This window comes from Prunus avium, chromosome 5 (assembly GCF_965620075.1).
Source record: "Prunus avium chromosome 5, drPruAviu1.hap1.1, whole genome shotgun sequence".
Taxonomy (NCBI): domain Eukaryota; kingdom Viridiplantae; phylum Streptophyta; class Magnoliopsida; order Rosales; family Rosaceae; genus Prunus; species Prunus avium.
In genome coordinates this window covers 12,408,058-12,419,822 of record NC_142288.1, presented here as the reverse complement: position 1 = coordinate 12,419,822, position 11,765 = coordinate 12,408,058, and the positions used below count along the sequence as shown (strand labels likewise).

At 37.9% G+C, this 11,765-nt stretch overlaps 3 protein-coding genes across 3 annotated transcripts; 1 reads left to right on the top strand and 2 right to left on the bottom strand.

The window, feature by feature from the left end:
• Positions 1-726: 726 nt before the first annotated feature.
• LOC110752400 (uncharacterized) lies at positions 727-1,657 on the bottom strand. Its single transcript, XM_021953045.2, has 2 exons — positions 1,446-1,657; positions 727-1,329 (listed from the first exon to the last, which is right to left on the bottom strand). Exons 1-2 carry the CDS (start codon positions 1,611-1,613, stop codon positions 727-729), a joined length of 771 nt encoding a protein of 256 aa, XP_021808737.1. The 5' UTR covers positions 1,614-1,657.
• A 439-nt stretch (positions 1,658-2,096) lies between these two features.
• Positions 2,097-5,881, bottom strand: LOC110752397 (Protein kinase superfamily protein). The gene is made up of 5 exons (XM_021953041.2): positions 5,354-5,881; positions 3,908-4,043; positions 3,697-3,833; positions 3,422-3,545; positions 2,097-3,052 (listed from the first exon to the last, which is right to left on the bottom strand). The coding sequence occupies exons 1-5, from the start codon at positions 5,771-5,773 to the stop codon at positions 2,607-2,609; spliced, it is 1,263 nt and encodes a 420-aa protein (XP_021808733.2). The 5' UTR covers positions 5,774-5,881; the 3' UTR covers positions 2,097-2,606.
• Positions 5,882-10,169: 4,288 nt separating this feature from the next.
• Positions 10,170-11,374, top strand: LOC110747155 (vitellogenin-2 protein). The gene has a single exon (XM_021947353.2). The coding sequence runs from the start codon at positions 10,254-10,256 to the stop codon at positions 11,133-11,135; it is 882 nt and encodes a 293-aa protein (XP_021803045.1). The 5' UTR covers positions 10,170-10,253; the 3' UTR covers positions 11,136-11,374.
• Positions 11,375-11,765: the final 391 nt, after the last annotated feature.

Genomic DNA, 11,765 nt, shown 5'->3' with positions numbered 1-11,765 from the left:
CTTGGGCCTGGGTGCCGAGGGCCTCCGATTTTTGGGGCCTTAAAATTTTTATAACTATTACAGGAGCCCAATCAGCCAGGCACCTTGTCCATTCAAACTTCCTGCTAAGCACTCCAGGAGCTACTTCTAAAGCTGATGTGAGAAAAGCTAAGAGAGCAGTTGAAAGGGGAAGTGAATTTTGGTCACTTGGGCTTAGAGCTCTATACTTTGCTCTTAATTTTCGGCTTGGTTTTTGGACCTGTGCCCATGTTTGTTTCGTCTGTCACAACGGTTGTGATGTTATCTTGCCACAACTTCAAGAGGTCAGATAATAATCGAAAGTAGCCTGCCTCAGCTGTGGCTGTAAATGAAAGTGCATTATTAATTTCTTGAGCCTCAAGTATGTAGAATTGGATCAAATTTCATTTATCATAAATGCATTAAAAACATAGCATTTGTATGCTTTTCTTTTTGGGTTTAATCTCAAGGTTACATGAAGTCATGGAATTGAAAAACTTGAGGTAAACCAATTTAGAAACCAAAATTTTGACCATAGACTGGAAAAAATGAAGTTAATCTTCTAATTTCTAGCCTTTGAAACTCTATTACATTCGTTTTTTCAGTCAAATTACCTTTCTCTAGGCTACCTACTATCCAACAACTCCAAATTAACAAGCATACGTAATTGTATTTACAATTTCACATAAAAAAATAAAATTTGGTGCTTCCAATCCAACAAATTAATAATTAGACAACAGTAGTTTCAACTGTTTCAACTGTTTCTGTAAGCTGATGAATCTTCACAGCCACCTCTGTGATTCTCTGACCAACCTTTTCAACCAGCTGCCTTCCCGGAAGCTGGTGGTCATGCAAAGGTCTGGTGTTTGTGTCCATGTAATGGAGGAATATGACCAAAACCAAGGAGGACATAAACATTGGTATTGGACCAAAAAACCACAGAAGCAGAGTTAGAGCAAAATAGAGTGCTCTAAGCCCAAGTGACCAGAAATCACCTCCTCTTATAACTGCCAGCTCCACGTACCAAGTCGGGATATTACTGTCTGGTGCGCTTATCAGATAGTTTGCATGAACAAAGTGCCTTGCTGATTGAACAAAGCATGCAAAGGCTAGAAGAAGACTAGTTAAGAGGCTTATGTACTTGATTTTAAGGATTGAGGGGTTGACGTTGCCGTAGATTAATTCGCTCGTGAAGACTTCATGGCTGGAACTACTTCCAAGCCAAGGTCCAATGAGAGAACTGAGAGTTAAGGAGACGGAACACAAAAAAGTTGCTGCTGATGTGTTGGATGAAATCACACTGAGGACTGTGCCAATATCTCTTTTATCAACCTGCAATTGAAGGTAGGCAGAGGAGATCAATTTAAGCTGTCTTGGGCTAAAATTTGTTACAGAATTAAAGCTATCATTTGAAAAAGAGAGAGAGAAGAAGACGAGTTTCCGGTTACCTGCATAATTCTTTCAACCCAAGCTCTTTTGTCATTGTTCTCAAAGCCAATGACTGTGGTGTGAGGGAGATGAAGATATCTGTAGAGAAGGATGATGTGATAGAGAAACATGATCAGCAATCCACTTGGGACCAACACCAAATCAAGGTCCTCCTTTCCAAAAGCCATAACTTTCCTTGCTGGTTTGCTAACTGATAAAAGAATGAAGATGGGAGATCTAATTTGTTACTGGATTTTTATGGTTATGTGAAATGCCGACTGTTAGTTCATAGATTGTAGACATCAAACTAGTACCATCCAATCAATATAAAATTTCAATTTAGAGTCTTTTTTGGTTATTTATAGCAAACTAAAACCTAGAAATAATAGGATAAAAATTCCTTGCTTAAACAAAAATCCTAACCCAAATAAAATAGGAAACTTCAAACTAGAAATATAGAAATCTGGAAAAGTAGAAATCCTACTAGTAATTGGAAAACTAGAGAATCTAGGAAACAAACAAATACATTAGGAAACTAATAAATTACAAAGAATTTTTTTAAAATAAAAAATTTGCAAATCCCTAATTGATACTTCATAAACTCTAAAAATTCCCCAAATGTCAACATCAACGAACTGAGAGAAAAATAGAAGATTAATAATTGAAAATTAACTTGGTTTCCTTTAATTAAGCCTTGAAGGGCATGGGTGATTGGCGTGCGGCAGGGATAATTGGCTCTTTATCCTCATGTTTTGTTTTTTTGGTTTCTCTGCGTGCAGGTAGGGGTTGGCTAAGGGATGTTTTCTGCCCAAGAGGGTGTGTGGGGTTAGCTTGGGTGAGCTGGGAGTACTACTACAGGCGAAAAAAATCAAGACACCTGGGCTATAGCCCAGGTTAGTCTGTGAATGGGTCTGTCCCTGATTGAACCTAAGACCTCCAATGCAAAATACTCTTAACCACTTCATGAGTTACAAACGCCATGCTCTTGAGCTCTGTTTTTTAAGTACATGGTTGACATTTCAAAACCTCCATAAGGATCAATGATCCTAATCCCATTTATGTATTTACATTGGCACCTTGACATGCCTCGGATTTCAAATGTATCTTTTCTACTTACAATTTTGGCACACTGTCCATAGTACACTTGACATATATAGCTGTCATTCGAGATATCCTCAAGACTATTTCTGGTTTGCAGCTGCAGCTGGAGAAGATTTCCTGATACTCCCAACTTTACCATCATTTTTAGCTTTAGCAAAAACCCCATTTCTACTAGATTTTGGTGATGCCGGCCAATGCCCACAAGTGACAGCCATGTCCTTTAAGTGCTGCAAGCTTTCAAGAGTTTCGATAATGGCTGGCATTCTAGGCCTGTCCTTGGGGCTCAAACTTATGCATTGTAATGTCAGATGGGCAATCTCCTTTGCTCCCTTAACAGAATATTGGCCAGAAAGCCTTGGATCCATAACATAGCGTAACCTCCGAGTGCTAGACAGGTATGGTTTTGCCCAAGCAATCAGACTTTGCTCAGTCTTTGGTCTGGATTTGTCCATTGCTCTCCTTCCTGTTAGCAATTCAAGTAGTACTACCCCAAAGCTGTAAATGTCACATTTTGTTGTCAATTGCCCTGAAACATTAACCATCAATTTTTGTTTCTGTAAATCATCAAACTTTTTTTACTTAAAGGAAAATACTTAAAAGCCCAACTTTTTTTTTTCTTCTCAAAATCCATGCTGCACTTGATATAAACACATTCAATTGAAAAATCAACCATGTATATTGTGGAAACCGAGCATTAACATACTATGTCAGCAGTTGATCGTGAGCATTATCACCATGTTAATTGTCGTTGTATTAGTGTGACTAAATCTATCGGCTATATCAATGTCAAAACTTAAACTGATCCAACGACAATTAACATGGTGGTAGTGAACAAAAATGTTGTCAAAGAAAAGGCTGTTAGTGCGGCATTGTCTTTGACTTCAATGCTAGCTACCTGTTGAGACGTATTCAGGAGCAGCATATCCATAGGTACCCATTACTCTTGTTGTGACATGCGTTTCTGATCCTTCAGGTCCCATCTTTGCAAGTCCAAAATCTGACAGTTTTGCTGTGAAATCCTACCAACACAGATTGAAGGGACCATATATAATTATAGTTAAATTTCTGGAAATGCAAAGTAGGATAGATTGAAAGAGAAGGAGCTATATATGTAAGAGAGAGAGAGAGAGAGAGAGAGAGAGAGAGAGAGAGAGAGAGAGAGAGACATACGGAATCTAGCAAGACATTTGAAGTTTTGAAATCCCGATATATGACAGGTTTCTCAGCCCCATGCAAGAAGGCAAGGCCTTTGGCTGCTCCTATTGCAATCTTTAGTCTTGTAGACCATGGCAATGAAATTGAAAGCCCTGCACTCATATCAGATAATTAGAAGCATGCAGCTACCAACAAAAGCAAAAATTGCTCTATCTAATCTACGCACTTTTGAATAAGTGATTCTCTAAGCTGCCTCGAGGCATGAACTCATAAACAAGAAGCCTCTCCTCGTCCTCGCAACAGTAGCCAATTAATTTCACCAAGTGGGGGTGCCTCAGCTGTCCAAGAAATATCACCTCTGCCTGCAAGAAGCGAGCCAATTATGAACAAATTGGTCAATCTTCCAACATTCTTGTGCGTGTTTTACTTTTAGATAGGTTCAAAAAAATTGTAATATTTCCGAAACTGGAGTGTACAGAAATTGTCAAATTGACTGGTCACCTTCGTGCAATGGTGTCAAAAAAACTAACCCAACTTAACTTTGAAAACTTCTTTTTGAGTTTTTGGCAAATGTCACTGCACATGAGTTAGGGGGACGAAATAGAAAATACTAGTACAACAAAAATATAACAAGGCAAACGTTAGATATTAGAGTAAAATATTTCTAAACACTTAATTAATGTTTAACTTGATTTAGTAAATGTGAGTTAGGCCAGTTGGTCAGGGAAGTGACCCTGACCCTCCTTTAGGCCGTTAGATGCTAGAGACAGGAAGAAAGGAAGAACTTTCTTTTCGCTCATGCTCTTTTTGAGAGAGCATTCACTTACTATAAGAGCAATTCCAGCAGCTCTGGCTGGGGGGGTTTAGGCCCAAAAATAGTTCCCAGCAACAAGGGCTAGCCCGGGCAGGAGGGGGTGGCCATGACATTGGGTGCCCCGAGGGGGAGGCGAGCTTGAGTTCAAGCTCGGGTTTGCTGACGTCAGCGATGACATCAGCAACAAAAAAATTCTAAAAAAAATCTTAAAAAATTACAAAAAAAATTCATATTTTTTAAAAAATAAATACTTAGTCATATTTTTCACTTCCCACACCAAAACTCTATACAAATTTCTCTCCTCATATCTCATGTGAATAGTTGTTGTCATGGCAATGGGTGTAAACATCACAACCTTTTGCAAGGGCAGCCACTATTCACGTGAATAGTAACTGCCCTAGCCCCTCCTCGCCATGGCAAAGGGCAAACTGCTTGAAGTACTCTAAGAGCAAAGATCCCCTTACACCCAAGTTTGAGTTTCCCTCCCCATAAATTAAATTAATTGAGAAGAATTATACTATCGTTTATATTAAAAATAAAAAATATAAAAACTTAATTTAGAGGGGCCAGTAGTGTAGTTGAGCAGAGAGGTCAAAAAGATGAGGAGAGGGTCAAGGCCATTCCTGACTTAAGAGTGGCTCTACCACATACTAGCACGTGTTTGGTTGTTTTTTTGTTTTTTTCGAAAGTTAGCAAAATAAAAATATAATCTAATTACAAAAGTTAGTCAAAACTCATTATTATAATAATAGTAACGATAATAATAATCCCATTATTTAGTATTTAGAAACTAGTTAGCATCGAAAATAAACCCGTCATGACAGAAAATAATAAGATTAAAATTTTAAAAATCCTTACAAGCCATTCGCGGTGTCCTTGCAGGCCTTCAATGTCCAGGAGCTTAACAGCAACAGCCTGAGCCTTCAAACCCTGCCTCAGATTCTCATCAACGTAACCCTTATGCACAGTTCCAAACCCACCTTCTCCAAGCAAAAAATTCACCGAAAAATTCTGAGTCACACCACGCAGCTCACTCAGTTGAAAATCGTACAAGTCAGACCCGAAAGACTGCGCAAGATCGTCGTTGATGCGCATTGACGAAGAACGGCTGAGATCGGAGAAAGACAACCTTCGAAAAGACGGTAACTGAGCGACATCCTTGGAAAAATCTGACCTAGATGGCCTGCACCTGCTGAAGTTGCCAAAGATGGTTTGATCTTCAGCTGAACAGCAGTTTGCTGTGAAGGGTCTCCAAGGCTTTGAGTGCTGCTGCCTCATTATTGGAGAAGAGATGAATTAGGGAAAGAGGGGTTGGAGAATTGGGTAGTGGGTTGGCATTGGATACAAGAATTAATACCTGAACAACCATGGTTTCTTATTTTAAAAGCTAAAGAGAGAAAGAAGGTGACTTTCTTTCTTCAACTGCTCTAACCACTCTACTAAATGGGGTATATATATATTTCGTATGCAATATAAATCTGCTTCTTTAACGTTATCTTTGGTTGTCATTTTGTCTTCAACGTAGTGTCTTCATGCAAAACGTGAGAAGATATTCCTGCACTAAAGTAAATCTTTTTTGAACTTTATAGAAAAGTAAATGTTAAATATGTTTCATATTTACATGCCAAATGACCACATCTTTGACGTAAGATGTGTTTACCTATCTTTAGTCTAATGATAGTTCTCTTTTCAATATTAGAAGAGTTGCCGTATTCAAATCACTCATCTCGATGGATGAAATAAAAATATAAACTAGAGGTGTGGTCCAAATTGTTTCATATTCGCTTTATTATCTTGTATTCCATTTAAATCTCCGAATATAATTTGTGTATTAGAAAAAGGGAATTATTTAATTAAAATATACATAGTGGTGAGTGATGTATATAGGATAGGATAGTCGTCCATCTTCCTACTCCATTAAACAACCGTAAACGTAAGCCTATTGTCAAGGCTGCTGATTCTTTCTTTATTTTTCAGGTCAGCCTCGCAAGCATAGCCTCTTCTTCTTTCTTCTATTTGTTTATTTATGTTTTCTTTGTTTATTGTATTGCAATTGTTTCCTCTACGCACGCATTTACCTAATGATTACTAACTTGATCGCTTATCCAATGAAATGTATGGTCTCCCAAGTTTTGTTTACACAATTGGTGATCTACAAGTTGTTGGTTTTTGCTGAAATTAGAGTGCTGCTTTGATATAATTGTCGGGCTTGTAGCTGACGGGGTTTAGGTGGAGTCCGCATAAGAAGTCCATATATGACACCCTTGATTACTATAGAATTCCGCTTAGGGATAGAAGCATAGAAGTATAAGGCAATAGTTTAAACAAAATGTTTTTCTTACATTTGGAGGAGACTTGTACATGTATTTGTGTACGGAGAATTATAGGCTATTGGATGCCTATTTATAGGCAAGGTTACTTGTCGCCATACTCCAAGTGTTATGGCTTTTACTAGAATGTTTTTCTTTCTTCACTTTGATTTGCTGACTTTCTTTTTTTTCACTGTTTTTGTGGCTATTGTTTAGCCATCATAGTCCACCGAATATTTACTGGTTTCATGAGGATATTTTGCTACTTTAAATTTAAACCTACTTTAAATCCTCATCCATCTTGTAGAATCTTCACTCTTCGAGAGTTGTCTAGATTTTTGTAGACAAATGTGAAATTTTTAATAGTTTTCTAAAAAAATGTCAGTATTTAAGAGAATTATTTGTGATTAACACTACAAGAAAAAATGTGATTAGCGACGAATTGTTGGGCGACCAAACTTTTTTTGGGTATCCGGTGATGTCAATGGTGACCAAAAACTTAAGAATCCTCTACATAATAAACAAACCAACGTCATATTTCCCATTAACATAGGATGGGTTACCTATGAGTAGCACATAGTAGACCCATATGCCAATGATTAAGCTTTAAAGATCTTACATTCTCCCACTCGTGCACCATTAAAGATTACTAAGCCAAACGCTCTTCAAACAAGTCTCACTCAAATATTATCAACATATAGAACCAATATAGGAGTGTCATATTAATCAAACACATCCCAAAAGGCCACTAATAGCATCTCCAATAGTAATACCAAATTAAACTTTTCAAATTAAAGTTTGATGACTTGTGGGGCAATTTGAGAAGGTTTATTTGCTACTTGAATAATTTTTGTCCCAACAAAGTCTTCAATTCATCAATTAATGCAATATCATGAAAAATATGTGAAAAATGTCTATGTATTTATTATCTGAAAAGAAAAAGTGCATATTTTTAACATTTTCAAGATAGAGATTTTGTTTTACCAAAGTAAAATTAAATGTTTTAAAAAGACAAAGTCAACTTGATGTAACGTGACAATTGGCTGGCTTAGCCTAAAACATGTAACTCTAGAATCCACCAGGAAGATTTGAGGAAACCTCAAGGTTTATTGTTGAAATTGGAATAACAAACAGAACCCTAACCACTGGTAAAGTATGTTTAAATACTCCTAGAAACCCTAGGAATAACAAAGGAATTAAAATAGGAAAATAACGAAGTTTCCACAAACTTTAAAATAGGATTTTCGGGCTACTAAACGATCTTGGATGCCTGGAAAACCCCCATAAATCATAGCAAAGTAATGAGTTCTACTCGTGACACCGTTCTCTTCGAATTGACTGGTCATGGGCCCTATTCTGATCTTGGAGCCCAAATATTCAGTTTACCCAATTTGCCCTTGGGAGCACGTTGCTCCAGCTCCTCTTGAATTGCTTATGTCATATGTTCTACATCACAACTTATCAATCTTGAAGAGAGAGAAAGAGATTGCAGCTTTGATGACTGAGTTTGACAAGGTTGTTGGAGATATTTTTTATGATGTGGCTCACTTATTTGATCATCCCAAAGTGGTTGAAGAGGGTATTGAAGATGCTCTAATATGCAACAATAGCAACATAAAGCAAATTCAGTAAACTCTTAATTGCTCTCATCAAACACAAGTCATGTAGATCTAAGATCAACAAACACATAACCTTTTACATCAACATGCTATCAAAATACAATAATATATTCACAATAAGAAAAACTGAAATTCTAAATAAATTGCCTCATTGCATAAATAAACAATCAAGAGCTTGTGCATATCCAATTGTTTTAATAAGAGAAAATAAATTTGCTAAAACAGGAAGAAAAAAAAAAACTCAAAAGTCCCCCATTGACACACGACATCAAAGTCAGGCAACAAACCCACATAGCTGCTACATGTTTGTGAACACATGATTGACAATTCTTTTGTTCAATGGGCCAACTATCATCTTATCAATACTGGTATAACCAACGTGGTTTTGTCCTTCCCTTACATTCTCTCAACAACAAGAACTTGACATAAATGTGCTTAATACGTAAGATCTCTTGTTCTGCTTTGAGAAAAATAAAGCTGCTTCTTTATCTAAACCTCATCTTTGGAGAATACCATTGAAATCAAACTTACATCATTATGCGTACATAAGAAGTCATTACTTTACCTACTTATTATAGCTTGTCCGCGACAAAACAGAAAAACTATAACTTATTAGAGCATGATGCCTTGTGTAGTGGCACCACTTGCACACCCTCAAGGTAGCTCCTGAGAGCATCCACAATCATGCTCCTTATTTTTTTAGTTAAAATTTAGCTAAAAACACTATTAAGTTACTTTAGGAACTCCTTATAAATTTTCAACTCCAATTATGCTCCTTAGTTTAGCGAATCTTAAATTATTTATTTCTTTTTTTAATTTAGCATAAATACTTCACCTTCATATAAAAATAAATAAAGAAAATAGTTAGCATTAAATAAATACTTAAAATAACATTAAAGTAACGCAACATTTAATTATAGGGAGTCACTAGGAGTCCTTTCTCTCTCCTCAGATTTAGGATCTCCTAGAAATCTCCCTATTTTAGAAGTTGGGTAGGAGCATGGCTGGAGGTGGGTTTTCTCACTTCCTCCCTAAATTTTATCTAAGGAGATGATATAGGAAATCCATTATGAATGCTCTTAACCACTTACCCAAAAAGCAACAACTTAACCAAGGTGGTTGGTGTGAGTGGTTCGGCACTCTCATTCCTTAAGAGAGGTCAGGGGTTCGATCCCTGCTCTCGTACGGAGTCACCACTTTGGCCAACATTTTACCCTTTACGGGCCGACCCGGTGTGAGTGGGGATTAGTCTGGGTTGTGGTTAAGGCTTAAAGGTGCCACCCATAGTTGGGGCCCATCCAGGACCACCTCATGATTCAGACCAAAAAAAAAAAAAGCAACAACTTGCAAATTTATTGTGTCAAAACCCAAAAACCAAGTAGCTTCTCAAGAGACTAAATGACAGTTTAGCCAAAATTAAATGGGTAGGACAGAAGAACTGCAAAGAAGATGGAAAGTATTTTTCACCCATTTGTACTGTAAGCTCGGATATAAATTATAATGTTTAGCCATTCATATCAATCTGACGGCTCTCATTGAACCGCAAATTAGGCCAACATATAAACATCTGCAGTGTGTTTAGGAGATGGCGCGGTCGTCTATTGACTATTGGGATAGGAACTTTGTCCTGATTCGGGGGCCCACTGGAGCCGAAGATGCGAGTAGAAATCTAAGTGGGCCCACAGAAAGAACGAAAATGCGACCCACAAGTTGAAAGTGTAACCACAAAATGCGGAAAGCGTGAGCAAGCCCCCTCACTAATCACTATTAGCCGTTAGGCCTTTGTTTTTTTCTGCTGTCTAAGCAGTGAAAGCTTCCTCAGAGCCAACAATGGTGGATTTCTCCTATCTCTCTGATACCGACGAATCAGCTGTAGAAGAACTTATATCTCAAGCACAAGAGCTCTGTGTTCTTGAGCAAGTTTCTGCCATCAACTGCTCTGGTTTCACCGATTCTGAACTCCCCACTGAGCTCGAATGCCGCTTTCGGAAACTCAAATCGTTCCCAGTCACTAAGCACAAAAGCACAGCTCCAGTAACTGGTTCAGCTCGCCGTAGCTCGATTGAAGGTAAGGCAGAGCCAGTTTCAGATGAAGACTCTGAGATTTTCTCACCGTCCAAACAGAACCCAGATGAGAAAATGGGTTCCGATCCCAAATCAGTATCTGGGTCTGTCTCATCTCCTTTGAATCCGTCGGAATTTTCATTAAGAAAGGGGAAAAAAGGCTCAAAGGCGAAACCGAAACATGGTTCAGTTTCATCTCCTTCGAATTCCTCGAACTCCTCTCCGGAAAGCGCAATTTTCTCACCATCCAAACAGAACCCAGATAAGAAGCGCCGTCCGAAACCCAAATCAAAATCTCGATCAATTTCTTCTCCATTTGGTTCTTGTAACTCTTTGATGGATTCCCCATCGCCGCCAAGAAAATCGGGTTGCTTCTGGTGTTCCCCAAAGACAAAGAGGGCTTCTCACACAAAGAGTAAAGAAAATGGGGCAAGTGAATTTCGGGTTGGTCCGAATTTCATCGACAACGACGAGCTTTTAACGGATCTGGGAAGTTTTTCAAAGAAAGAGCAAACGAGGAAGCTGAAGAAGGCATTGAAGGAGGAAGAGAAGGTTTGCAGAGAGGCTGAGAAAATTGTGAAGTGGGCTAAGCAGGCGTCTGCTAGGATGACTGTGACTGGCATTGAAGACGAACTTAGTGATGATTAGAGTTCTTGGTACAACGGTAACTTCGGTTTTCATTGAAACAAATTATTATCATATCAAATATGTCTTGTTTTCTCTGTGACTTCATCTCGTATATTATACATAAAAAAAGATCATATATTGTAAAGGGTGATGTTTTGAAGTAGTTTTCAAACTTATAATCAGCAGTTGGATCAAATTGGTCTCTGGAGTTTACTTGATTCGCTTTAGCTGATGAATATATATTGCAAGTATTGTGCTTTTGTGTTGGCATTTTGCAAGGTTTGGAATTTGCTCATGAGGTGTTTGCTAATATGCCTATTCCAAATTGATGGCTGCTTTATCGATCTTGGAAAGTCCTTAATAAAATGCTGAAAATGCTTAAATGTTATAAATTATAAAACTGGAAATTGGCAGTCCAAGCATGGTTGTTCGAACAGGATCTCCCAAAAATGTCTGAACTGGAAACTGAATAATAGTTAATAGGGGGTGGTGCCGGCAGAAGAGAAGCTAATTTTCCATTTGCTAAGTCAATGTTCACGAAAATTGCCCTCATCTAGAATGAGTTATTTGGCAATGAACTCGTATGTCTATACTTGAGGGATGTGAATGCTAAATTTTCATTCGAATGTTGCAAGTGCGCCGAAATGGAAA